At 48.3% G+C, this 25,856-nt stretch overlaps 13 protein-coding genes across 13 annotated transcripts; 7 read left to right on the top strand and 6 right to left on the bottom strand.

Moving 5' to 3' along the window:
* Positions 1–228: 228 nt before the first annotated feature.
* tom40 (TOM complex pore protein TOM40) lies at positions 229–1,458 on the bottom strand (the record flags this gene model as incomplete). Its single annotated transcript, XM_057169255.1, has 3 exons — positions 229–336; positions 403–1,050; positions 1,147–1,458. The coding sequence occupies 3 exons, from the start codon at positions 1,456–1,458 to the stop codon at positions 229–231; spliced, it is 1,068 nt and encodes a 355-aa protein (XP_057017961.1).
* Positions 1,459–2,208: 750 nt separating this feature from the next.
* N7466_009865 (bifunctional fructose-2,6-bisphosphate 2-phosphatase/6-phosphofructo-2-kinase) lies at positions 2,209–4,613 on the top strand (the record flags this gene model as incomplete). The annotated part of the gene is made up of 10 exons (XM_057169254.1): positions 2,209–2,222; positions 2,454–2,642; positions 2,837–2,934; positions 2,988–3,157; positions 3,215–3,295; positions 3,351–3,458; positions 3,527–3,646; positions 3,703–4,071; positions 4,121–4,300; positions 4,359–4,613. 10 exons carry the CDS (start codon positions 2,209–2,211, stop codon positions 4,611–4,613), a joined length of 1,584 nt encoding a protein of 527 aa, XP_057017960.1.
* A 127-nt stretch (positions 4,614–4,740) lies between these two features.
* Positions 4,741–5,200, bottom strand: N7466_009864 (ubiquitin-related modifier 1; the record flags this gene model as incomplete). The annotated part of the gene is made up of 3 exons (XM_057169253.1): positions 4,741–4,858; positions 4,924–5,088; positions 5,145–5,200. 3 exons carry the CDS (start codon positions 5,198–5,200, stop codon positions 4,741–4,743), a joined length of 339 nt encoding a protein of 112 aa, XP_057017959.1.
* Positions 5,201–5,461: 261 nt separating this feature from the next.
* On the top strand, positions 5,462–7,938 carry N7466_009863 (Elongator subunit ELP2; the record flags this gene model as incomplete). The annotated part of the gene is made up of 2 exons (XM_057169252.1): positions 5,462–5,590; positions 5,656–7,938. The coding sequence occupies 2 exons, from the start codon at positions 5,462–5,464 to the stop codon at positions 7,936–7,938; spliced, it is 2,412 nt and encodes an 803-aa protein (XP_057017958.1).
* A 144-nt stretch (positions 7,939–8,082) lies between these two features.
* Positions 8,083–9,701, bottom strand: N7466_009862 (DXO/RAI1 family decapping nuclease; the record flags this gene model as incomplete). Its single annotated transcript, XM_057169251.1, has 9 exons — positions 8,083–8,231; positions 8,296–8,595; positions 8,662–8,832; positions 8,886–8,989; positions 9,051–9,058; positions 9,116–9,143; positions 9,212–9,243; positions 9,327–9,581; positions 9,627–9,701. 9 exons carry the CDS (start codon positions 9,699–9,701, stop codon positions 8,083–8,085), a joined length of 1,122 nt encoding a protein of 373 aa, XP_057017957.1.
* A 470-nt stretch (positions 9,702–10,171) lies between these two features.
* On the top strand, positions 10,172–11,397 carry N7466_009861 (protein GET4; the record flags this gene model as incomplete). Its single annotated transcript, XM_057169250.1, has 4 exons — positions 10,172–10,215; positions 10,280–10,536; positions 10,599–10,751; positions 10,820–11,397. 4 exons carry the CDS (start codon positions 10,172–10,174, stop codon positions 11,395–11,397), a joined length of 1,032 nt encoding a protein of 343 aa, XP_057017956.1.
* Positions 11,398–11,518: 121 nt separating this feature from the next.
* Positions 11,519–12,157, bottom strand: N7466_009860 (uncharacterized protein; the record flags this gene model as incomplete). The annotated part of the gene is made up of 3 exons (XM_057169249.1): positions 11,519–11,616; positions 11,683–11,751; positions 11,815–12,157. The coding sequence occupies 3 exons, from the start codon at positions 12,155–12,157 to the stop codon at positions 11,519–11,521; spliced, it is 510 nt and encodes a 169-aa protein (XP_057017955.1).
* Positions 12,158–12,708: 551 nt separating this feature from the next.
* On the top strand, positions 12,709–14,010 carry N7466_009859 (replication factor C subunit 4; the record flags this gene model as incomplete). The annotated part of the gene is made up of 5 exons (XM_057169248.1): positions 12,709–12,797; positions 12,861–13,081; positions 13,148–13,247; positions 13,307–13,729; positions 13,785–14,010. The coding sequence occupies 5 exons, from the start codon at positions 12,709–12,711 to the stop codon at positions 14,008–14,010; spliced, it is 1,059 nt and encodes a 352-aa protein (XP_057017954.1).
* Positions 14,011–14,204: 194 nt separating this feature from the next.
* On the bottom strand, positions 14,205–16,152 carry N7466_009858 (Amidase; the record flags this gene model as incomplete). The annotated part of the gene is made up of 5 exons (XM_057169247.1): positions 14,205–15,113; positions 15,181–15,375; positions 15,461–15,733; positions 15,791–15,812; positions 15,908–16,152. 5 exons carry the CDS (start codon positions 16,150–16,152, stop codon positions 14,205–14,207), a joined length of 1,644 nt encoding a protein of 547 aa, XP_057017953.1.
* Positions 16,153–16,895: 743 nt separating this feature from the next.
* On the top strand, positions 16,896–19,014 carry N7466_009857 (CeGAL family transcription factor; the record flags this gene model as incomplete). The annotated part of the gene is made up of 4 exons (XM_057169246.1): positions 16,896–16,951; positions 17,022–18,032; positions 18,095–18,689; positions 18,751–19,014. The coding sequence occupies 4 exons, from the start codon at positions 16,896–16,898 to the stop codon at positions 19,012–19,014; spliced, it is 1,926 nt and encodes a 641-aa protein (XP_057017952.1).
* A 169-nt stretch (positions 19,015–19,183) lies between these two features.
* Positions 19,184–21,101, bottom strand: N7466_009856 (glycoside hydrolase family 32 protein; the record flags this gene model as incomplete). Its single annotated transcript, XM_057169245.1, has 2 exons — positions 19,184–19,545; positions 19,610–21,101. 2 exons carry the CDS (start codon positions 21,099–21,101, stop codon positions 19,184–19,186), a joined length of 1,854 nt encoding a protein of 617 aa, XP_057017951.1.
* Positions 21,102–21,870: 769 nt separating this feature from the next.
* N7466_009855 (uncharacterized protein) lies at positions 21,871–23,566 on the top strand (the record flags this gene model as incomplete). Its single annotated transcript, XM_057169244.1, has 3 exons — positions 21,871–22,050; positions 22,131–22,427; positions 22,487–23,566. The coding sequence occupies 3 exons, from the start codon at positions 21,871–21,873 to the stop codon at positions 23,564–23,566; spliced, it is 1,557 nt and encodes a 518-aa protein (XP_057017950.1).
* Positions 23,567–24,355: 789 nt separating this feature from the next.
* On the top strand, positions 24,356–25,761 carry N7466_009854 (O-phospho-L-serine:2-oxoglutarate transaminase; the record flags this gene model as incomplete). The annotated part of the gene is made up of 2 exons (XM_057169243.1): positions 24,356–25,120; positions 25,192–25,761. The coding sequence occupies 2 exons, from the start codon at positions 24,356–24,358 to the stop codon at positions 25,759–25,761; spliced, it is 1,335 nt and encodes a 444-aa protein (XP_057017949.1).
* Positions 25,762–25,856: the final 95 nt, after the last annotated feature.

Raw genomic sequence — 25,856 nt, 5'->3', positions numbered from 1 at the left:
AACCAGGCGGAGGAGAAGCAAAAATCAAATGGAATGTCCATGGCGCCAAAACAACTGCCACCTTATACCAAGGGGGAGGGGACGTGATATGCCATTCCATTCCAAATATTTGGGGAGGAGGGAGAGGGCGAAGACTACTAAAACAGAGGATGAAAGGTGATTAACCCGGGGGGAACATGTGTTGTGGACACGAGACCCAAGGGGATGAGAGAAGAAGGATCAAGAAGTTTAGAAAGGAGGGGGGATCATGCTGGCGGCATCAGCAGTCTCCTGTTGCTCCATCAACTCCTCGCCGGCGATCTCAAGAGAGACGGCAAGGCCAACCTTGGCGGTTTGCTAGAGAAGAGAGTTAGCATCAAAAGTACCAAATGACAGGGTTAGATGTAGCCTTCAAAAACTTACCTTGGCCTGGTCAATCTCACCAGCGAAGCTGAGGGAGATGGGCATGGCAATACGCTTCTCAAGAAGGCAGCTGACCTTACCGGCGCTGTCGACCTGGGCACGGAAAGAAGAGGCACGGAAGTCGTACTTGGCACCAATGGCAGTGGTTCCTTCACGGCTGGGGCCACCCATCATCATGGCAGCAGCACTGGGGGCGAACTGGAGGTTCATGTCGACACCGGCCTCCACACGCTCAGAGAGCTTGCGCCAGTAAGTGGCAGCAAAGGTTCCCTGGGCCTGCAACTGAGCGGTACCGATCCAGTCATCACCCTTGTACTTGGCGCAGTAAGACAGAGCAGTCTCTGGGCGAGCGGTCATGCCCTGGCGCTGCCAGATGGCCTCGAAACCGAGGGCCAGAGCGGGTGTGATGGACTGGAGGTAGCTTCCAACAAAGATACCAGTAAGACCACCCTCAAGGGTAGAGGGGTTGAAGGCCTTCAGGGAGGCAGAGAAATCAGCGCCGGTGTAGTCATTATCGATCTGGAGCAGACCCTGGGAGCCGCCAGCCATAATCTGCGCGTTGGTCTTGGTGACCAGCGCCGGGTTCCAGCGGTAGTTGCAAACCGCGGCGAGGGTACCGTCACTTCCGAGGTTACCTTGCATGAAGACCTATTGATAGATAGATCCACGTCATTAGCGATTGATGTCACCGTGGCTGAGTAGATGAGGCCATAAAAGGCGAAAAAGGAAATTGATATGTCTTACCTTGGGGCTTCCGTACATGGTAGAGAAGTTGTAGGGAGGCATGTTACCGGATCCGCCCATCGCGAACGCGTGCGAGACACGGAACAGAGGGGACATGCCGAAAACCTTGGTCAAATCTGCACGGAGACCAGTGAACATGAAGTTGGTCAACAACACGTCCTTCTGAACCTCGCGGGCGAGGCCATCCACGGTGCCCGGGTTGGGCAGGTTGAGCAACGCCCTCCGATCGGAGAATGAGGTGTATGCATCCTTAATCGCCGCAGCCGCGGGGTTTTCCGTCAGGAAGGAGAGAGATGATGTGATATCGGACATTTTGAAGGTTGGGGAGGTGGAATTATAACCGGTGTCGTCACGCGATGCCGGTCAATGAGATTTCGCTGCGGACAAGGGCAATGGGAGTAAAAGAGAAAATAAAAATTAGCCCGGGAGATCTGGGACGAGTGAACGACACAGATCGAGGTGTGAGGAGATGGGAGGGCTGTATGGACTTTTTTTTGAGATGATTCACCGAGGAATCGGGGGTTATGAAGGAAACGGAGCTGAAGACTTGACCGTGAAAAATGCCAGATCGGTCGGCGTCTTTGGTTGCTGCCGTCCGCCCTGTATTATGTCATCCCCGGGGCCAATTGGATCGCATTTTCTATGTCGGAAAATCCCATGTGCCTGATTTTCAACATTCACGGTCTAAGTTCTTATTTATATTGATTCTTGGTGCCTTGAATTACTGAATTGAATGTACCGGGGTAACGGTGAAAGAAAACACCCACTATTTCTCAAGTATATCGAAGTTGGTAGCTGTCCACCCTTTAGAACACATACAAGAACCGATCCGAAGAGGTTCCACCCGATATCTACAACTCACCGTTATCGTATACCGCTTCTGCCCGAAGTCCAGACCTTCACTTCCAACTTTCTTCAACATCCTCAAAAGACCTTCACCTCCACGGGGGTATCTTTGCTGTAGTATTTTTCCTTCATCAATTTGATCGCGCAAGAAGATTCTACCCCGACGTCAAGTTTTCAAAAGCAATATTTGCGTCATTCAGGAGCAGCCCCGCGATTATGGACACCCTACTGTAAGTTTCTTTGCCCTGATGTTTTGAGGTCTGCTGGCTATAGACAAACAAACCAACCATATGCTGCTACTGCTGCTACTACCTCTTTATTCTTTTCTTAAACAAAGAAGCATCTCCCAGAGTTGAAGATATCAACCACACATCCTTTAATTATGTTTGGTGGTTGTAAAAAGTCGACTTGGGAGGGATTGATCTCTCGTCCTTGGAATTTCAGAACTGACGTCAAAACAGCACTGCAGAGATCGTGGCCAACTCGCCCCAGTTTCGGCGAAAGTCATCAATTTTTGTCGATGCAATTCATGATTTACCTGAAAAGGCTGATCTAGCCCCGGCACAGCTGTACAGCACGGAATCCGGTCGGCTTTTCCACTCGGGCCGGATCGTCATCATCACCGTGGGCTTACCCGCCAGAGGCAAGACGTATGTTCGCCTTGACCAACGCCATGCTTTAGAATAGATAAGCTAATATTGTCTCTGTCAAAAAAGACACATCTCTGTTGCACTGGCACGGTACCTCCGATGGTTGGTCCCCCCCTTGAAACTAGTATACAAAGCATCAGCGCCCTAGCTTGGCTGCCCGCCTGGAACATGCTAACCAAAAAAAACCCCCTCAGGCTTGGAGTTAAAACGAGAATCTTTCATTTGGGCGACTACCGCCGTGCTACGATTCCATTTGGAGAGGATATGCCCGATGATTACTTTTACGTGAACGGTAAGGGTAGTAAGCGATTATCAACGATCCAATCATACTAATAAGGCTTCTAGCAACCGCTTCGTCTGTTCTTCTCCGCCAAAAGATTGTCAGAAAGTGCCGAGAAGATATCTATCATTTCTTGAACCACGAGAATGGTCAGATTGCGATTTACGACTCCGTCAATCCATTAGCCTCGGGGCGGCGGTCACTTGCCAAAGAGTTTGCCAAACATGATATCGAGGTAAGTTCCACCTCCAATACAACGGGAATATTCAATTAATTAATATTGTTTGTTAAGACATTGTTCATTGAGTCTTGGTGCGATGATGAACGAATCATCGAGGAGAACGTCCGCCGGGTTAAGATTTCTTCTCCAGATGTGAGTCTGATGTCTACCATGGCAAAGTCGATGCCTAGTACTAACCATGCTTTAGTATGTTTCGTGGAGTCCAGAGGATGCGGTGAAGCACTATCTTACTAGAATCTCCTCCCGGATCCCCCAGTTCCAGACCATGGAAGAAAAGGATTTGAACTACATCAAAGTTTGTACTCCCCCCTCCTTCTTATAGCGTCATACCACTTGAGAGCCGCCTGCTTATGTCTCCCATAGATGATCAATGCCGGAGAAAGATTGATAGTGAACAACCGCAGCTTTGGGTACCTTTCTAACCGCATCGTATTTTACCTGCTGAACCTTCACATCAAGTCTAGACGCACATATTTTGCACGGGTACGTGGCTTTACTTCACCCATTGGGAGAATAAACTTGATTAACTTTGTACATAGGCTGGCGTATCAGTAGAAGCTGACTCCTACAAGGCCGACGCTTCTCTTTCGGAACAAGGGGAGGATTATGCCCAGAAAATGACTGAATGCTTGCTTGCTCATCGCGAGGCCGAGAATCGGACAACCCAAGGCGAGAATGGGGGCGAACCGCGTCCTCTGAAGGTTTGGACCTCAACAAGACGCCGTACTGTGGAGACCGCGAGATATCTCCACGAGAAAGGATACAAAGTCCGCCAGCGGTCTCAAATGAGCCAATTAAACCCGGGAGTCTGCGAAAAAATGTCAGAACGGCGCATCCGAGCGGAATATGCAGACGAGGTCTCAAAGCATGAGCTGGATCCTTACCATCACCGCTATCCTCGCGCCGAGGTAAATTAGTTCTCCTGATGCCATATCCTGGAACAACACTAACATTCAGCAGTCTTACCATGACCTTGCTGTCCGCCTGGAGCCAATCATTCTTGAACTAGAGCGAGAGCAAAACGATCTTCTAATCATTGCCCACGAAAGTGTTTTGAGAGTCTTATACGGGTACCTCATGGCTTGCAACGCCGCCGATATTCCTTTCCTAGAATTCCCCCGTGACGAAATTATTGAGGTATTTCAGAAACGATTCCATTTTATTCTTAGATGGCTTACTTATTTTCTTTTACTAGATCATCCCGGAGAGCTACCAAAACGAGGCGCAAAGAATCCATATCCCCGACCTTCCTGAAGAAATTATTCCGGCTTCTCCAGAGGATCTGAAGATTCCAGTGCCCCCCAGCGGGGTTGTCTCTCCAATGCAAGGATTGGGAAGCCCACAGGATGGTCTGGCAACTCCCCAAAGCGGATATCGGACCCCAAGTGGGATTCGCACTCCCCGCGAGCCTGAAAGGCTCTCCCAGCAACATGTTGAAGATGTTGTTTAGGGTCAAAAGTGCATGTATGCTCAATTTGACTTGCCGGTTTTCCGGCCTTTGTCGTCCACACAGCCTGGTCACATTTCATAACACGATTCCATGATTATTTATCTCTCTTGATTGAACCATTAATCCTCTAGCCTCCGTGCAGCGTTGAGACAAACACAATGTTATCCCCTGCTTGTAATTCGTAGGCCTCTTCGCCTTCAAGTTCCCAGTCGGCATCGTTGATCAAGACTAGAATTCCCGGGCGACTACGCAAATATTAGTGTCTATTTGATAGATATACCAGAGAAGAAGAGGTTTCAAGTTCACTTACACATTATCCTCAATAACGAATAGTTCCTTTCTCTGGTCTTTCATCAGGTTGTCAACCAAGTGTCGAAGTAGATATGAGATATTTGGCAGGCTCCCATCCTCCAAGAGTCCAGGGACTATAACTTTGTGTTTGCGCTCATTGGAAAAGAGGATCTCCAACCCGCCACTTTAGAAAGCAATTAGTACCAATGAGAGATAGATCTGGGGATACGGATGAAGTACGTAAACTCGACAGTGATGGGAATCTGAGCTATGCTCCCATTTGTGGAGGTTGCCATTGTTTCTGTTGGAGTTGAGCTCTCGGGATATACAAAGACTTTCGGTAAGGTAAAAGTGTTTCCTTGAACAAAATTGACAAAACTCGAAGCCGAAGATTTAGAGGAAGAGAAAGAAGAAAGACGTGGAGGTGGAGGGGTTCCAGGCGGTAGCCTCTTATCGATAAGCTGCTTCCACAATTTATCTTTTGCGATAGCTCTTTTCTCCGCCATTGCCCACGTCTAACGCATACATATCTTGGGTCATTTGACTCTTTGCTAGCTATGGCGTCTGTCGCATCTGAATATATTAGCGTGGGTGGAAATCGCCACCCAGGAGCTGCGGACTGGGATGTCCAGTCGGGTGTGCTCGCCTTCGGAGCGGACAACAATGTCGCCTTGTGGGAGCCTCTAGTGAGTCTATTGAGATCCATTGTACCTGATTTTTATAGCCATTGCCATGCTGACAGCAATCAAAGGACAAATCTCACCGTGGTGTGTATTCGCTCCTTGTTGGACATTCCGACAAAGTCAGTGCGGTCAAATTTTACACCTGCCCCTCATCGGGGACGAGAATACTTCTCACCGGTTCCGTCGATCGCACAATCCGAGGTTGGCAGCAAGATGCCACTGAACCGCGCAGTTACAAACATGCCTTTACTCTCGAAGGTCACACCGGGTCGGTCAATGCGATAGCTGTCACTGCCGGAACGAACATTGTTGCATCTGGAGCCGCCGACGGGACTGTCCGGGTTTGGAAAATCAATGCAATGGAATTGAAGGGCGAGATGGTGGAAACAATTACCATGACACCTCGGTTCTTCCCATTGTGCTTGTCTCTACAAGTACTTGAAGGTGACAATCGCCCTCTGGTGCTGGCTGTAGCGGGAACTACAACGAAGGTGCAAGTATACGTTACGGAAGAGTCTGTCGATAAGCCAAACTTCCAACGCCGTGCCGTACTTGCAGGTCACGAAGCCTGGGTCAGATCTCTCTCGTTTACACTGGATAAAAAGAGCAACACCAAGGACATCCTGCTTGCATCAGCCAGTCAGGATAAATACATTCGTCTATGGCGATTGCGCCAGGGTGAAGCAAACGCTCCTCTACCTATCGATGACGCCGATCCTTTGCTGGGTGGCATGGAGCCTACGCTGTCTAACAAAGCTCATGAATTTGAGGCAGCCGGCTTGAAGTATTCCATTACATTTGAAGCACTTCTTTTCGGCAACGAGGACTGGATTTACACGACTGCATGGAACCCCGATCCAACCAGATTGCAGCTTCTCTCTGCCTCTGCGGATAACACCGTTACCATTTGGGAGCAGGACTCCATATCTGGAGTTTGGATGTCGATTGAAAGAATGGGAGAAATCAGTGTGCAAAAAGGATCTACTACTGCAACTGGAAGTGCTGGCGGATTTTGGATTGGACTTTGGTCGCCAGATGGAAATCAAGTGGTAAGCTTGGGTCGCACAGGCAGTTGGCGTGTGTGGCAGCATGACCTCGAAGCGGATATTTGGATGCAGAAGTTTGGTATTTCGGGTCACGTACGTGCAGCCAATGGTGTACAGTGGGATCCCAGCGGTGGCTATTTGCTCTCAACCAGTGCAGATCAAACCACCCGTCTTCATGCCAAATGGTTGCGCGAAGACAAATCCTCATGGCATGAATTCTCCCGCCCTCAAATTCATGGGTACGATCTCAATTGCATTGATACATTGGGGCCGTCTCAGTTTGTGTCTGGTGCCGATGAGAAACTTTTGCGGGTTTTCCGCGAGCCAAAGCAAATTGCAGATATTCTCGGGAAGCTTACAGGTTTTGAACAAACCATTGAGGGCGACCTACCAGATACAGCCGAAATTCCAGTTCTAGGCCTGTCGAACAAAGCTCAAGGAGATGAAGCACCAGTGAACGAAGATGATGAGCTCAGTGGGGCGAAAGCATCTGTACCCACAGTCAATCTGAACACAGATAGTCCGCCATTGGAAGATCAACTAGCCCGGTACACATTATGGCCCGAGCACGAAAAGCTCTATGGTCATGGTTATGAAATTTCAGCGGTGGCCGTAAGCCACGACCGCAAGCTCATTGCCACTGCCTGCAAAGCCACTAGTATCGATCACGCAGTTATTCGACTATATGATACATCGGACTGGCATGAGATCAAGCCTTCTCTCACCGCACACTCTTTAACCATCACCGATCTCTCGTTTTCCGAAGACGACCAATATTTGCTGAGCGTAGGCCGAGACCGACAATGGGCCGTTTTTGCACGGAGCGAACAAGACCCAACCACATTCACCAGCTTTAGCTCGAATCCCAAGGGTCATTCTCGAATGATTCTGGGAGCTGCTTGGGCTCCAGGGACCACAGACCACGTCTTTGCCACCGCGGGACGAGACAAATCCGTCAAGATTTGGCAAAGGACTGACGATACCTTTACTTGCAAGACTGTCCTTGCCTTAACATCCGCTGTCTCAGCAATCTCTCTATTGGCTGCTCCATACAGAAACTCTTTCATTTTGGCCGCGGGAGAAGATAGTGGTGCCGTCTCTATCCATCGAATCAACATCGATACTCTGGAAGCACAGCTTGTTGTGGCTATTGACCAGACCATAACACCATCCAAGGCGATCACACAACTGTCATGGCGACCCGTGTTGGCCGGAGAAACCGATACCAAAACTCAGTTTGAGCTTGCCGTGGGCAGTGAAGACACCTCCACACGGATATACGCCATTTCAAACATGGCAGTGTAACCCCTGTGGGTCACGACATGACTAGATCACTGAATAATGCCCAAAATGAACGTGTTGTTTGATTGTACATAGATTTGAGGACTCCTGAGTGAAGTATGGAAGTATAAAATACAGAATCAGTTCAAGTGTATACATAGACAGTAGCTACTGCATGGTTGATCGCCAGGATTCAAATGCTGGTGAAAGTATACCACCATGCCCTGACTCTTCAACTTTGATCACCTCGATGACTGGAGACTTCTCACGTTTCCGAATCTTCCAAATCCCGTCCTCCTGAATAGTTTGCTTGAGCCCTAAGAAAAAAAATATCTGTTAGCTAGAGAATTGGACGCAGAAAGTGAGACAAAGTGCCCATACAGTCCAAGAATGCAGCAGCAAAGTTGATACAAATGTTCCCATCCCAGGAACCTTTTCCGATTTTCTTGACCTTGCCAGGAATACTGGCTGTATCTAGCTCCTCTAGGCGGCGCAAGATGCCGTCTTGATCCCGAAATCCAACGATGATCGTAGGCACACCGAGCAAGAAGGACTGCGCCCAGAATTTCAACAACTTTCGCTCATATTTAAGCATGTCTCGCTCGTTACGAATCTCTGCTGATGTTTTCAGCTCGACCCAGTGAATAGGATCTTCCTTTCTCTCTGGTTTACAGTCCCACACTGGAAGGGTCGTATTAGTTAGATACTCCTTGGAATTTCCTCTCGGGTCCTTCGATAATGACTCACCGGCATCGACTTCACCCCCAAGAATCATGCGTGTGTTCCCAATTCCAGTTTTGACGACCGAGCAGTACTGCGCGCTGTTATTGACAACCTCATTTGGTCGCGTTTCGATCTCTTCACGAGTGTTCGAATCCCATGGGCGTGGGAGAACAGACAAGACCTCAAATTTATAACCTGTAATTTTCAGCGACCGCTGTTGAAGAGCAATGAAAGATAACAATCCTTACCCCAGTACATCATCATTTCCTGCGATGCCATGCCTGGTGGCATTCTTTGTTTTCGCTGAATTTCTTTCTGTTCATTCTTGTATGCGTTGTTTTCTTCGATAAAGCTGGAATTGTTCCGTCAATATCGGTAGGTCTCCAAGGTTATGATAACTTTAAAACACGCACATTGTACCCTATATCATTGTTAGACAGAGTATAATGTTAATGATGAAGTACATAGTAGATCATACCTGGAAGCATGTAGCGTTCATCTCAAAGCTACGGTAAATATAATATCAGCAAGGAGAACGTTTTAGCCACGACAGCCAAGTACCAATTGCACATACCCATTCATCATATCATAAGGAGCTGCCAATATCTTGCAGGTATTAGTGTCACATGGATATCACCGAAATATTTTTCTTCCTTTGCCGTGGGATTCAGCTTCTTCACAGCACCTACCTTGGTCATCATTCCTCGCCAGGTGACGATATCAGCCTCACATTTCTTTTGCGTATCTTTCTCTAGTGCAGTGATGGTATCTAGCAATGCATCGAGATGCTCATCACCAGCGTCATTGAGCTTTTGGAATGTATTATATCCCAGATTCAAATCAGCTGGCAGACTTGGCGGGTAATAATACTGCAGAGATGATTCTCCTAAAGAGAATTGGCGTTCTCGATCATAGGAGAAGCATGTGATTTCCTGTCGATTGATCTGTTACTTGGAGTCACATATGATTCAAATGTATGGTAATCTTACTTTGGGCCGTCGGATGGTAGTATTTGAACCGACAAAGCGGTTCAATGGTTGGATGTCAAAAGTGAACTGGCTCATGGTGATAAGATACAGACAATCTGTAAGTATAGAAGGCCTTGTCTGCAATATAATTCCTGGGGAAATGAAGAAACAATTTGCCCTTGCTCACAGGAATAGCTTCGTTAGCTTAGTAGGCAAAGTGGTATATCAACAACCCTTGTGTCCGCCTTCAGAGTGCTGCAAGGGACTCTTTCTCTCCCACTGTTAATTGGAAATGAAGAACACCAGTAAGCAAGTCTTGACTGGCAACAAATAGAGAAAAGCGCAAAATGGCTCTCAAAATCAGTAGAGAAGCTCAAGGAAAGACGAGAGAGTTGTGAGGAGGGAAATGGATCCCAGCGATATGCCAATGGTGAAGGAGCCGCGTTCCCCACTAAACTTTGGGAAGTTTGGACTCTGCGAACAGCTTTCCCGTTCCCCTCCTATATCGTCTCAAGCTTGGACCTTACCCTCTTTCCCCTCGGTTCTCAATAAAAATCCACCTGAAAATGACTTCCAGGATTGATAAGACTATTGCTCGCCAGCAAGAAAAGTGAGATTTGACTCTGATCGCCAGAGCGCCGGAAGGATTAGCTGACAACCCACTTTCTGCATAGGATCGCGGCCGGTGCCTACTACGAAGCCCACCAACAACTACGTGTCATCGCAGCTCGTTACATTAAAGCCTCTAACTGGGATGCCGCCGCGGAAATCTTAGCTGGTGGTTCAACTGCTCTGCTGAGGGCTGGTGCCCAGCAGGGTGCCGCGGCAAGTGGTGGAGACTTGGCGATCATGCTGGTGGTCGAGGTATACAACAAGGCAGAATGGGAGATCTCAGGACGTGCCGACGATGGAGAGAGTCGGAGCCGCAAGAGTGAGTCTTTGAGATCAGATTGTCTCCTTACTGAGAACATGGCTGACTGGTTGTGATGACAGAGCGCCTTATCGAGCTTCTGCGCGAGTTCCCGTCAGAAGAGCCTACCAGAAAGCGATTTATACAAGAGATTATTGGATGGAGTGCGCGATTTGGGCCACTGGAACGTGGTGATCCGGACCTGCATCATGCAGCAGGCTCGGTGTATGCAGAAGGTTGGTTCATTTCATGTATTGGTGTTTGTCTTGCTTACTCCCATCTAACCTATCGCCTTTTGTTTTAGACAACCAGCCATACGAAGCCGAGAAACATCTGATCCTAGGAACTTCGGAATCGGCGGAGACTTTGGCAAAACTTGAATATGAGTGGTACACCCATGACGAACCACACACCGCAGCTTTGTATGCGTCGCGCGCTATCTTCCCATACCTCACGACAGGCAACCTCCGCAGTGCCAACAAGGCATTGCTTATCTTCACCTCACGCCTGTCAACATTAAACTCGTCCCTTGGCGTGCAAGATGTGAGCAGCGCCAGCTCCGACATTCGGGTCTACCCTGCCCTCCCATTGCTCAACTTCCTGAGCATGTTACTTCTGACTATTCAGCGTGGAAGTGCCGATCTCTTCCGACAGCTCACCGCACACTATGCGACACAGATTCGGGATGTAGGCATTTGGGACGACACTCTGGCCCAGATTGGTGAGCAATACTTTGGAATCAAGATCCCTCGCCAGGGCAACCCCCTGCTTGATATGATGAGCGGTATGTTGTTTGGTGGTCAAGGCCAAGGCAACGCAGGCTCGTCTCGGCCCGCTGTGAAGAAGGTTGAGGCGCCACCGGCCAATATGGATCTTGACTAGGGAGTTAAAGAAATCGAACTCAAGGACCGATGGTGATCTCATGTGATGCATGGCCAAGTGAACCTGTGGAAATAAAGAATGACAACGAGAGTAAATTTAGTACGTTTTCATATTGATCTTTCTATAGTCGTGTCTCGAATTCTGGCTCAAACATCCAATTGTCGTCGTCCAAGGAACTAGCCTTTTTGATCAAGCTTTGATGAACAATATTTAGAATTTCTGTAACAATTATTATGACTTGGTTCAAGAAAAAAACAAAACAAAAAAATGCACACAGCAACTTACCATCCGGCTCACCACTTGACTGTCTGTTGCGATGGCGGATCATCATCTCGACTATTGCAGCCTCATAATCTAAACAGTCGTCAGAAAATAGTCTAGAACAAACATAAACTCCAAATCAACAAGCAAGCGTACTTTCTTTCTCCCGTTCAATCTCCAATGAATCGAAACTAGTTTCGCCAGGTTCAAGCCCATCGTGCTCTTCCCCGTTGTCACCAGCTAGCCGCCTGGGCAGAGCAGGCATGTCAAGCTTATATCCTCCATTCTTATCTCTAACCACGATGTCTCTATTTTCGGCCAGTTTTGTGCTTCGAGAAGAGGAATCGGAGATGGTTGGTTTTAACCTATTGGAGGGGCGGTTTGAAAGGCCATTGGTATTCATCGAGGGCGCGGTTCCATTGGGAGGTCCTGCAGATGCAGGGCGACGGCTCAGATTTTGATGGAAGAGATTTCGACGGACGGATGTTCCCGTATTCATTATTGTGTATTTAACAGAGCCGAAAGGGCTCTTAGCTGCGATGCGCGGTTTGTTTGTTTTGAGGGGGTCGTAGGTGGTCTCCAAGACACAAGTTTCACAGGGGTTCCAAGGAGGTGAAGATGATAAGTGGCGTATTTGTATGTTTCATTTGAGTCTTAAAGGAGTGTGTAAAGGAAAGAATATGGCCCTGTGGTTAGTAAAAATGGAGGGAGTTGGAGATGTGAGGAAGAACGCCGGAGACGGGTGGAAGTTATGCGGCTACAAAGGACCTGAACATACTCTAGAACATACTCTCCATATGTTATAAAAGAAGATACCACCAGAGAACAGTAAAATTGAAATTCTATGGTACTAGTAGCTATGTTTGATTTCTTCATTTTTTGAAGACCCTTTTCTTTAGCATAATTACTAAAAATCCCATATCTTTCATAATCCAAAGATGGAGCTTTAGTGCACAGGCCAATAGATAAGTTATCGCGGAACGCGTGCAGTTCACATTTCGCGTCGTCCAACTTCCACCCCACGAATTACCTACAAACCACTCGCCCAACATGGTTCAAGCTGAATCTTCTTCAAGCGCCGCCCGGAATGGAGCCAGAGCCTCGACTGCAGGCGCTCCTGCAAACTACGAGCTTCCTTGGTCAGGATTCTATCCTTTTTGCATTGCAAGACTTGGTCACTGACTTTTCCTATGACACTACAGGGTCGAGAAGTACCGCCCCGTTTTCCTAGATGACGTTGTCGGCAACACCGAAACAATTGAACGATTAAAGATCATCGCCAAGGATGGAAATATGCCTCACGTTATCATTTCTGGCATGCCGGGAATCGGAAAGACGACCTCCGTGCTATGCTTAGCTCGACAATTGCTGGGAGATTCATATAAAGAGGCGGTGTTGGAGCTGAACGCAAGTGACGAGCGAGGTCAGTGATAGATTGGGTCTGGTCAACGAACTTGGATAGTATATGCTGATGGTGAATCTGCTTCAGGTATCGACGTGGTGCGCAACCGGATCAAGGGCTTTGCTCAGAAGAAGGTCACTTTGCCCCCAGGCCGTCACAAGCTGGTTATCCTCGACGAAGCGGACAGGTGAATATTTCTCGGATTCTTCCTATTCAAGGAAATCAATTGGGCTAAACATCGTATAGCATGACCCCTGGTGCTCAGCAAGCACTCCGACGTACGATGGAGATTTACTCTACTACAACTCGATTCGCTTTCGCCTGCAACCAATCGAACAAGATTATCGAACCCTTGCAGTCTCGTTGTGCCATTCTCCGTTATGCCCGATTGACCGATGCCCAAGTTGTCAAACGACTGATGCAGATCTGTGAGGCGGAGAAGGTTCAGCACTCCGAGGATGGCATTGCCGCTTTGGTATTCAGCGCCGAAGGTGATATGCGTCAAGCGATCAACAACGTGCAAAGTACGTGGTCTGGTTTCGGCTTCGTGAGCGGAGACAATGTATTCCGTGTCGTCGATAGTCCTCACCCGGTCAAGGTCCAGGCCATGATCAAGGCCTGCTGGGAAGGCAATGTGGACGCTGCCCTGGAAGGCCTGAAAGAATTATGGTAGGTTGATGTTTAATTCTTGTGTGTGATTTTAACGTAAACTGACATTGAATAGGACACTGGGCTATTCTTCTCATGACATTATTAGCACCATGTTCCGGGTCACCAAAACTATTCCTACCCTCTCAGAGCATTCAAAGTTGGAATTTATTCGCGAGATTGGCTTTACACACATGCGCATCCTGGACGGAGTGCAGTCGTTGTTGCAGCTGAGCGGTTGCATCTCCAAGCTCTGCAAGATTAACATGAAGCCTGAGCTCTTCGAACTCCCAAAGGCGTGATCTCAAAAAAGACAGTGGTATTCCACAGCATAATTTATGGCGTTGACGGTGTTCTACTAGCTAGTTTAGGAAATCAAGCTGCCCGGTTACGAATTACGCTTTCTTTCCCTTTCCTCGTCTTCTTTTGGCTCGAAGAAGCACATCTCCTGGATATATACTATTTATGTACTGTACTTCGTACAAATATGTCCTCTTCAAGCTTGGCTGGCAATTTGGCCCTTCCAGATGTTTTCCACGGCAGTGACGGCTCCCAACACCTTCTCTTCTTCCAATTTCTTGCCAATGATCTGCAGATTCACGGGATACCCATCCACCTGATCCGCATCGTATAGTAACCAATTCCACTCATCTAATGCATTCCTTGGCACATAAGGCTCGGCTGGCAACTGATCTCGATCCGCTCTCACCCCGTCTACGGGAAATGTCACTGCTGGATAGTCCAGAAAATTCCAGATCTTGGTATATCCCACCCATCGAAACTTCCTGTGGGGAACACTTGTATGTGGCAATGTTGGACTCAGCAGGATATCGACAGGTCTCCCAGATGCAGATCGCACGGCATTCCATTTATCGAGGTATTTCTTCTGCGCAGCAAACTTCCGCTTGTTCAGCTGCCAATATTCGTATACGGAGATTGGTTTGCCACGGTTGATTAGGGCTTCCACGTGGGGGATATAGGGTTCACCGGCGGCACCGACAGCCCTACGGATATCTTCTCCTCCGTCAGCGGTATAGTAGAGATCCATGACCTCGATACATTCTGCGTGGTCTGATGTATCCCAGGGTACAACTTCGTGGCCCGCGGATTTCAATTTGACCGTCAACTCTTTTAGAGCCCGGGCAATCGGCGGGTGGACTTTGACGACACCATCATCCATGATGAGTCCAATGACCATGGGACGAGTCTGAATCTCGTGGAACACAGCGTCATTCCAAGGCAGAGGTGTACATCGAGGATCTAAATCCCATGGCCGGCTGTTCGTCACGAGCTTAGTGATGTAGTAAAGGGATTGAAGATCTCTAGTCATCGGTCCCACAGCTGACGGAACATGCTCTTGGCCTTCTGTCGACACCGGGACGCCTTCGTAAGGAAATCGGCTGCTCTGTACAGATTGTGTCAGCGGCGCAAATAGGCAAGCTGATAGAAATTACTTAGTCTTGTATACTTACCGAGGGCTTCAAGCCATACAGACCGGCTATGCTTTGAGGAATTCGCACACTACCTCCAATGTCTGTACCAAAGCCCATCAAAGATCCATGCAAGGCCAGAAGGGAGCCTTCACCACCAGTGGAGCCCCCTGGGGAGAAGGTAGGGTTACGAGGGTTGGTGGTCAGTCCCCACAGTGGGTTTTCGGTTTCTGCCCACTAGGAATATCAAGGAATTCTTAGTTGGAACTATTTGTAGATAGAGATGTCTAAATAGAAGCGAATAAAGGTTGGTGACACTTACCATGATACTCTGGGGCAAGTTAGTCTTTGCGATGACAATTGCACCCATATTCTTCAAGATTCGAACTAGAACGGCATCCTGCTGGGCTGGATCGAAAGATCGGCCCACATAACCCAAGGTGGTATCCACATCTTTGATATTGAACTGGTCTTTGACGGTAAATGGGATTCCATGCAGAGGACCCTTGATTTGATGGGTTATCTGGAAGTCTTCATCGAGTTTCTTGGCTTGCTGCAATGCATCATCAAATACCACCTCTGTTAGACAGTTGGTCTTGTTGTTCATTAGTTTTTGGAATTGCTTGATGGAAGTTTTGATAATTGGACTTACCAACTGATGTGCGACCACGGCCCTAATGAGAAAATATTAGTCTAAATCTTCCAAGGTTGAAGTGCAGTACATTGATACTATGTCAAAGTAGTAAGTACCGAGTACTGGGATACTTACCGTTGTATGTATGCCTTGACAATCTGCTCGGCAGAAAAATCACCTTTTTGCATCCTCTGCAATACTTCTTCCACATTATCAATGTCCGTGATGGCTTCAACTTCTCCCTCCACTCGACTGCGCTCATGAACATTATCCACTTGAACCTGTCGATCTTTTATGCTGGTCAGATACGGGACCAGTAGTTTATCTCTGATCGCCCGTTTCTTAGAGATAATCTGCTCCCATAACGGTTCGACAGTCATTGCGATGGTTTTTTTTTTCTTGTCCAAGTTGTTAACCCAGGGCCCCCTTTACCCCTCATCCTCTCTTTATATATTCTCCAAAATAACAATCAAGTGACTTCGGCAAGATGGCCGTGATTCCGTTATCAACATTAGCTGAGTGGGGACGGGAAAAGCGGAGTGCAGTCTAATCGAATAGCTGCATCTCTAGTAGTCGGATCGGAGACATGCGACATTTCCTATGGAGAATTTGGAGTCATCGTCAATTCGAATTTGATCTCTTGAGGAAAAACCAATGGTAATATATGCAATTTTTCGTCTTTTAGTATACTGCGCACCAAGTTGGCAATCCCCCCAAAAAGAGGCCGTTCACGGTAAAAGCTCAAGCGGGGATTTCCCAACTGAATGTGGGTCGCGGATCCCTCAACCTCGACCCATTCAGAACCAAACCAAAGTCTTTCTCTTCCCCATTAATCTTCAAGCTTGATGGCGCAACCGAGGCATCCTGGCCATGGATTCCACAACAGGGTCGCCGAGCTCTGGTCCGCCTGGTGCCATTCGCACACGCAATAAACCTCTGGCTAATCTCACCAAGAGAGCCTGCGACCAATGCAAGTTCCGCAAGATTAAGGTAAAATGCGATTCCGAGTTCTTGGGCCCCTCTTCCGCGCAGGGGGAGGAGGGAAATGGAAAATCAAATAAAAAAAACGGGCGCTAACCCGCCACAGTGCAGCTTGTCTCAACCCTGCAAGGCTTGTCAGTCTATGGGATTCGACTGTACATTCCTACAACCACAAAAGAAACGCGGCCCAACCGGACAGTAAGTCATCATCGATCAATCGCATCTCCAGAAAGTGATCCAATTTAACCTCTCGCCCCAATTTTCATAGTCGCGTGTCGCAAATTCGACAGCAGCAAACCCATCTCGTCCCGACTGGTCCACAGGACAACCAAATTGGTAAACCGGATGCCTTCCAATATCATGTTCCAGCTTCATCGGTCGAACCTAGCCAGCCCGTTTCTTTGGCGGGACCATCCTGGACATCGAACCCCGACATTCCGATACCGGTGAACGGCGCCGCGGGCCTGGCGCCATCGTCGGTTGTTGATACTTGGGGTTCAGAGAACACATCTTTGGATTCTCATGGTAGTAGCGCAGTTGGCTGGAATGACCAGCAGGATGTGGAATACTGGCTGCCCGATAATCTGGGTGCTCAGGTGCCAGTCTTTGAATTCCCAGGAAGCAACATTTACCTCAAGCCATCCCTGCCATCGATCATACAGACACCACCAGATATCTCTGCGATGAATCTCCATCCACAAGATCAGCATAATATCTATTCCCCAGCGGTTGGGTCGGTGGGCTCAATACCCTCGGAGAACCCGGAGGTAGAAGACTTCTGGCCGCCCTCCATCAACGAAGCGAACATGATTCCTTGGATCGATGTCTACTTTGACCGATTACATCCCACCGTTCCAGTACTAAGCCGAGCTTCCTTATTCACCCGCATGATGTCTCGAGAGCACCGCAAAAACCCCCAGTTTGGAGCCATGACATTATCTCTATGCGCATTCTCACTCACTCAGCCCATTGAAATCAATGAGCGCCCGACTGCCTCCCGCGCCACTCAGGCACGGCTGATGATGCACGAAGCCACCAAGATGCGAAGTTGTTCCGACTTTGGTGAGAATCCTACAATCGAGGCTGTTCTAACGAGCTTTTTCCTTTTTGGCTGTCTATTTGGAAGCAATCAGCACAATGCCGCTTGGCTTCGGATGCGTGAAGCTTTGGATCTTGCCTCCACCCTTGGTTTGAATGATCCTATTTCATACCGTGATCTTCCTGGTGAAGAGAAAGGCCAACATTTAAGGACTTATCTCGTGTTGTCCATTACGGAAAGGTTGGTCTGAAAGTTCCGTGAAATGTAAGCGTATAGTCAAGTGCTAATAAAACAACTTACAGAGCATATGCCCTTCAAAGGCTTCACCCGGTGACATTTTCGGGGAAACCTGGTTTCAGCATGCGTTCTGTGCACGAATTCTTGCACAGTGCCACCCATAGTCTTGTTTCGGGCATAATTGTTCACAATGAGAAAGATGCCGAGGGTATGATGGGCCTTGCAAGAATGATGGAATTGTTTGACGCTATCGATGAAGATTTCATTCACTGTTGGAATAGACGATGCGACATTAATACAGGATTTTGCGCCAAGTTTACTGAAGCCAAGGCATTATCAATGCATGATAGTCTTTCGCGGGTCAGCCAGACCGAAAGATACAAGGGATATGATTGGTTTGAACGAGCAAAGGGAGATCATAACGACGGCAATGCTCTCTTGGCAATCGGTCTACGAGAAACCCAAGCTGCAGATGTATTCATTACGCAGAAATGGATTCATAATCGTGTTTGGCTTCTATGTCTGTATCACGGCCTCCTCAGAGCGAACCCGGATCGACCTGAAATGAGCTTTGGATACGCAGTCACCATCGCAGAATCGGCACTTCAAACATGCCGATCTTTAAGACTAAGCTCTATGGAAGCCCATGGAATTGGCCTGGTAAGTAAAATCGGACCTTGGCTGAAACTTGAATGGTCGTTTTTGTGCTAATGATTCTCAGACTGAGAAATTGTACGATGTCGCTATTGGAGCCACCGACATTCTTTGTAACATCACCCCTCCCTATGGTACAGGAATGACGCCCCTCGGCGCCTATCCTGAATCAATCTCCCCAAACTCCACACCACAGTCTCTGGCAGAAGACTTCCTCCTTCTTTTCCGAAGCTTCCGGGGTGGAAACCACCCGTATTTGGAGAAGTACCAATCCCACTTACACTCGCTACACATTCCTGCGAGCAAAGTCACAGGCTGGGCTCAGCAATGAACCTGAGTTCCTTCTCTTGTTTTTCTTTCTACATTGTGTAAATAAGGAACTGGATATGTAGACCCCTTTGTTATGATGAATCTCAAAACTCTGATATTATTCTCTCTCTGTATTGACCATGATACTTACTACCGGGTAGCTTCCAAACATGTCACTATATTACTATTATTTAACACGATTTAATCCCAAGTCCATCCCAAACATCTGCCTCTAGAAGTACCGCAGATGATTCCTCATCTCTATCATCGGTTGGTCCTGCAAAGAACCTGACACCGAAGCATCGGTCTGAAGGATGATAGATTCGGGTTGTGATGACCGTTCTCCCGTTCACAAACACTTCTAATACATTCTGATCAAAGAATGCGTGGATTCTTAGAGCCTCCTCCACCTCTTCTCCATCATTAAGATAGGAGAAAAGAGTATGAGGAGCAGATTCCTGGCCATGGTTGATTTCCGGATCAACTCTGGGTCGGTCAATAGTGAATGTTTCACTGTAGGAGTCCCAGGCAAGAACTGTACAATCTTCAAAATCTAGATTGATACTTTATCAGTAAAACAGACAGAGCCAAGCGGGAAAAAAACGAGTTTCACTTACCAGCACTGTGTGCAATCTCGACCCCAACCCGTTTGCATGACTGGCCAACTGAAAATGCAGCCTGTAACTCCCATCTATTTGTGTTCAACGACAAACAATTCGCAAGATCTTTAGCAGCGGAATTTGATAAGGATGATTCCGCAAGGTGACTTTGAGTAGCTCTGTGCCGAAGACGGGAAAGTCGCGAGTCCGGGCTGATTCCCAAAGTATGAATCGTGAAGGTACTTCCTTCTGATTTTACCGTTTCAATTGACGTTATCGACTCTAGCGGGGAGTGTCGTGCTTTTACGACATGATGCAATGTCATGAGAGTTGCCACTCGAGGCAGCGAGGTCACACCACTCCATCCCTGGCGATGACGAAGACTATCAGGGAGATCATCTTCCGTCACCCAGCCATAGACGATTCGCTGGGAAGTCTCTGGATCCCAGAAAGAATTGGCCGCGTACAAGCAACCGTGATCGAAGAATCCAGCGAACGCGTAGGATGTGAGCGCATCGGTGGTAATGCTTTCATCCTTTGCGGATGATTTGACAGACATCCACATGAGACCTCTCGGATCCCGTTTATGGCGAGCTTCTCCAGCATTTTGGCTTGTTACCTCCGGGCGCAAACAACCCTCAACACCCATGATCACAAAGTCACGGGAATCGCGGGCATCGTTTGTCAAGGTCATTAGATTCGCGACCTCCCAATTGACCCCGAAATCACCGGACCATCGCGAGGGACGGAAGTTAAGCCCAACATTCACCAAAGAGCCGATATAATTCCACTGTCGCAGATCATCAGGCTGGACAGTATAGACGAAAACGGCGGGGTTTTGAGCCTTGATACCACCGGAAATAAACCCATGGAGACTAGGCTGAGGCTGTGACTCTTGTGAGTCAACAGCACGCCCTCTTGCCCAGGTGGCCAGGAAGGGATCTCTCCACCCAGTGACTGGGAGGTTATCAGGCGGTCCCGGAAGGATAGGATTGCAGTCCTGGCGTTCCCAAGTCCTTCCGGCATCTTTCGAGACGGCCAAGCTCAGAGACTCACATCCCGTGGCATAAGGGAGTGTGTAATGGATGGGAAGATGGCTGACAGAGGTGTAGAGGACTGTCAAAGCCCCGGGGCTTCCGTGGATATCAGATGCCTGAAAACAGCCGGTGAAAATACCGCACTTGTCATAGCTCGCAGATGGTATTAAAGCGGGAGTCGGCGATATTTCCCAAGAAACAAAATCGGTTGAAGTGGCATGACCCCAGGACATGTTGCCCCAGTCGTTGCCTAATGGGTTCCATTGGAAGAAGGCGTGGTAGAGGCCTGTGGCAGGGTCGTATCCCAAACCACATGGATCATTCTGCCAACCATTTGGAGCGCTCAGATGAAATGATGGCTTCTGTCCTGACCTTGAAGCCTGGGTGTGCTGGGCGTGATTTTCCAAAGACGATTGGCAATGCTTTCTTTGAAGTAGTTGGTCGACCTCTGGCGAGCCCAGAATGGCGGACATGCTGTATATACTTGGTGATTCTTTTGGTGATAATTCTTTTTGTTTGATTCTTTCTTTCTTATGTTGAAGAGGTTTGGAGGAAATCCTGAAAGTACATTTAAAATAATAAATCCTAAACTGTTATATCATCAGGATCTTTGGATATGATTCAATAGCTCATGAGCTCGGCAACTGGGGAGACAACTCGGAGAAACCAGTTGACCCACCAGCTCGGCAAATCTGAGATTTCGATATTGATTTGATAAAGAGAATTCCGTGACTGGATAACGTCAAGTATTTTTTTCTCCGGGGCACTTCGGAGATGCGCTCGGCATCAGACATCGGATTATCGTCGGCGAAACTGCTAAATGGAACAAAACGAACTAAAGAACCCCACGATCGGCAGTCTGACAACAGCGGAGCCCCGCTATCATACATGTTCGGTCTTTTTGAATATAACGGAGCTAACATTTGAACATTTGAAAGTGATCAACACGAAAAAAATGCATTCTCGTCGATACAAAGGTGAAAACGAGTTTGGGATGTTGCTTCTGCTGCACTGGGAAACCTCGGAGAAACTCCCAAATCTTAGTAACTGAAACTTGAAAGCACGGTCTTCGAAATGTTTGGGAAAATTGATCCATCCACGCATTCTGCGGGGAAATGTTATGACATAACATTGAACTTGATTAGATCTGCATTGATATATAGACATCTGGAGGCCATATGAATGCTTTCAATATCGGCTCCAAGCGCCCTCTCGCACTGGTTTTACATCCTCCGCAGAGCCATGTCGACCGATAAAGACGAGATCGCTTCGTCCGAGATCGAGAATATCGGTCCTCAAAATGATCAGAAGAGTACGGTCAATACCCTTCTTGTGGTAGCCTGTATAGTCTTTGGTGCCGCGTCATTCATGTTTGGATATGATGATAAAGTCATCTCGCCTATGATTGCATTGCCAGCATTTGTGAGTCTAGGGCTTAGGCATTGTCCCCCATCCCGACCCCTTCCAATGTTCGAATGTTTTGGAGACTAATCTTCCTTCAGGTCGAAAGATTTCAAGGAGGTGATAGCCTCAGCGGCAGTCTCGTTCTGTCCGCTCGCAATCAAAACTTGGTGATTTCTGTTCCATTGGTGGGCGATGTGGTTGGAAGTCTGTTCGCTCCGTCTTTGACATTTCACTTTGGTCGAAAATGGCCATTGGTGGCGGCGTATACCATCTCCCTAGGGGGCAGTCTTCTCCAACTCTTTGCTCCGAATCTTGGGGCCTTTGTAGCGGGCCGATCTGTGAATGGGATTGCGATTGGCATCGCTATTGCCACCGCCCCTCTATATCTCTCCGAGGTAAGAGACATCAAAGGATTCTGAATGGACATCTTACTTGATGATACTAACTCTAGTAGGTGGTCCCTGCATCTATGCGAGGAAGATGCGTCAGCTCCATCAACATCCTAAACCTCATAGCCGGGGTCATCGGCACTATCGTGGTCTGGGCTACGGAAAGGATCGGTGGCCATTTATCATACCAGATCCCGCTTGCTATCCAGTGTGCCATTCCCGTCATTCTAATCGTGCTGACTTTGCCAATCCCCGAAAGCCCGGAATGGCTTGTTTCAAAGGGAAATATGGAACGGGCACGATATAATCTACGAAAGCTGCGTGGCTTTAGCGATGGACAGGTAGACGACGAGCTCCACCTCATGCAGCTATGCGAAAAGAATCATCGTGAGATCCGATCCGATGTCAAATTCTGGCATATTTTCCGCCGAGATCACCTCCGACGAACTTTGGTGGCAGGTTCTTTCTATTCATTGAACCAGATCTCCGGCATCATTCTGTCCACGACCTATTCGACCGTCTTTCTCGAAGAGATTGGAGCCGGAAACGCATTTTCTTTAACCATCATTGCATCCTGCTGTACACTAGCTGGAACCCTTGCAGCCCCACTGGTGATTGACCGTGCCGGTCGACGGCCCACCGCGTTCGTTGGCATGAGTATCTTGTTTGTGATTGATGTCATAGCCGGCGGCCTTGCCTTTGACACCGGCAAAAAGCAATTCATCGTGACTATCTCCGCACTAGGTTTTATTTTCAACTTCTTCTGGGCATCGTCATTCTACTCCCTATCCAACGTGATGCCCTCTGAGATGGCCACTACCAAGCTGCGCCACTATGTTATGTCCTATACCATTGCCTGTCAGGGGATTACGGCTGTCATAACTACCCTCGTTGTCCCACGGCTTACCTCTGCTGATGCAGCAGGCCTTGGAGCCAAGACATATCTTATATTTGCGGGGTGCATGGCCGCCATCATCGTCTACACCTACTTCCTAATGCCGGAAACAAGAGGCCGCACCTTTGCGGAAATCGATGAAATGTACGCTGCCAAAGTTCCTGCATGGAAATGGCGGTCCTACCAGACGACACTGGAAGCAAGAACAGGAGTGTCGAGAATTTCTGGAGAGAAGCCTGTGAATTTGTGAATGATAGATATTAGAAAGAAGAGCACATATACATACACTTTGTAAGTTTATACTATACAAACAAACACTACAAACATGTTATCAACCACACGTGATGATACTCCGATGTCGGCTTTGAACATATTGTAATTTCCAACTCGCGCAATTATAAGAATTATAAGCCCAAAGATTTATAATTAGGCAATTAAGTACACAGCTTGCAATTGACAAAGAAACGATTGTCTCAAGAGACAGACTGTATTATCTGTGGGTATTTCTGGTCGGTTGTGGCTGTTTTTGGTGTAGAAGATCCACCCCGCCATGAGCTCATGTAGAGATATGATCTTCATACACCAACAGCTACCTACTTCAGAGCCTTCGATGTTAGTTACAGACCACTTGATGAGTAAAAATACACCAATCTCTCTTGCAAGTGTTTCTGTTATTTTACAGAGTATTCTATCTACAAAATAGATCAAATCTCCCAAACCTATTCCTTGCATATACAACCTTAGGAAGCATACCCCGCCATTGCCGCCAAAAAAAAAGAAGAAATGTCGCAGGAGCTGAAGCGAATGATTGAAGAAGAAAACGCCCTGTAAAAGCAAGGAATTTCAATTAATTTGTAATATAAGAAACAAATAAGAATTGAAATTAGCTAGCGTTATTCAATAATCATGACTCTGACTTGACAGCGATGACTCTTAAGGTTGATTGATCCACCTGGTCCACTTGCGCGATCTTTTTTTCTCTTCCCTTTCCTTTCCTCTAGATACCCATTCCCCTCACACCCAAAACCAAATCACAAAAATGCCTTCCCGACAAGAAGTCGCCTACTTCGGAGCTGGCCCAGCTCCCCTGCCCACCTCGGTCGTCGAGGCCGGCGCAAAGGCATTCGTCAACTTCAACGACTCCGGACTCGGACTCGGTGAGATCTCCCACCGTTCCGCCGCCGCCAACAAGATCCTCGATGACGCCAAGGCCAACCTGACCGCCCTCCTCGATATCCCCGATAACTATGAGATCCTCTTCATGCAAGCCGGCGGCAGTGGCGAGTTCAGCGCTGTCGTCCAAAACCTCGTCCCGGTCTGGATTGAGCGTCGTCGCCGCCGCGCCGAAGCCGATGTGCTGAAGGCCAACCCCGGTGCCGAGAAGGCCCAGGTTGACGAATTGGTGTTCGAAAGACTGCAGAAGGAGGTTGATGAGGAGCTGAAACTGGATTACCTGGTTACCGGATCTTGGTCGCTTAAGGCTTCGCAAGAGGCCGCTAGACTGGTTGGCAGCAAGTACGTCAACATTGCTCTGGATTCCCGCAAAGCCAATGGTGGCAAGTTCGGTACAATTCCCGCCGAGGAGACTTGGTCATTGACCCCTACCAAGCGGGAAGGTGGAAAGGGCTCCGCATTTGTCTACTTCTGTGACAACGAGACCGTGGATGGAGTCGAGTTCCAGGAATTCCCCAAGTCATTGGAAGCACAGGGTCAGGATGAGGAAGATGAGCGCTTGGTTATTGCTGACATGAGCTCCAACTTCATCAGCCGCAAGGTTGATGTTAGCAAATATGCCGTGATTTTCGTGAGTGTAGCCCCCCTCACCCAGACGATCAATAGTAGGCAGGGCAAGCTTTGGACTAAACAATTCTACAGGGCGGCGCGCAAAAGAACATCGGTGTCACTGGTATCACTCTCGCTATCGTTCGCAAGGATCTGCTCCCTCCTCACACTGCCACCCCTCCCCCTGCTCTCCTCCACCGCTTGAAGATCGGTGGCCTGCCCGGCCCCGTCGTGCTGGACTACGCTACTATCGCCAAGAACAACTCCCTCTACAACACTCTCCCCATCTTCAACCTCTGGATCGCCGGTCAGGTCATGGCCGACTTGGTGGGCATTTTCGGTGCTCAAAAGGTTAGCGGACAGGAGGAGATCGCCAACCAGAAGGCACAGCTCATCTACGGAGCCTTGGACAAGTACCCGCAAGTGTATCAGGTTGTTCCCGATAAGAGCATTCGCAGCCGAATGAACATCTGCTTCCGCGTTCACGGTGGAGATGATGCTAAGGAGAAGGAGTTCCTGGCTGGCGCTGAGAAGCGTCTTCTCCAGGGCCTGAAGGGTCACCGCAGTGTAGGTGGTATGCGGGCCAGCAACTACAATGCCGTTCCCCTTGAGAATGTGCAGAAGCTGGCCAAGTACCTTGAGGATTTCGCCACAGGCAACTAGACTGCCTCCGTGGCGCCTTCTTTATTTCTTTTTCATTTCCTTTTTTTTATTGACGTATAAACGGGTTCAACCTGAGCATTCGAAGCGGAAAAGCT

This window comes from Penicillium verhagenii (assembly GCF_028828195.1).
Source record: "Penicillium verhagenii strain IBT 33310 chromosome Unknown utg000009l_segment0_segment0, whole genome shotgun sequence".
Lineage (NCBI taxonomy): Eukaryota > Fungi > Ascomycota > Eurotiomycetes > Eurotiales > Aspergillaceae > Penicillium > Penicillium verhagenii.
The sequence above is the reverse complement of the archived record's forward strand: the minus strand, read 5'-3'. Positions and strand labels throughout refer to the sequence as shown.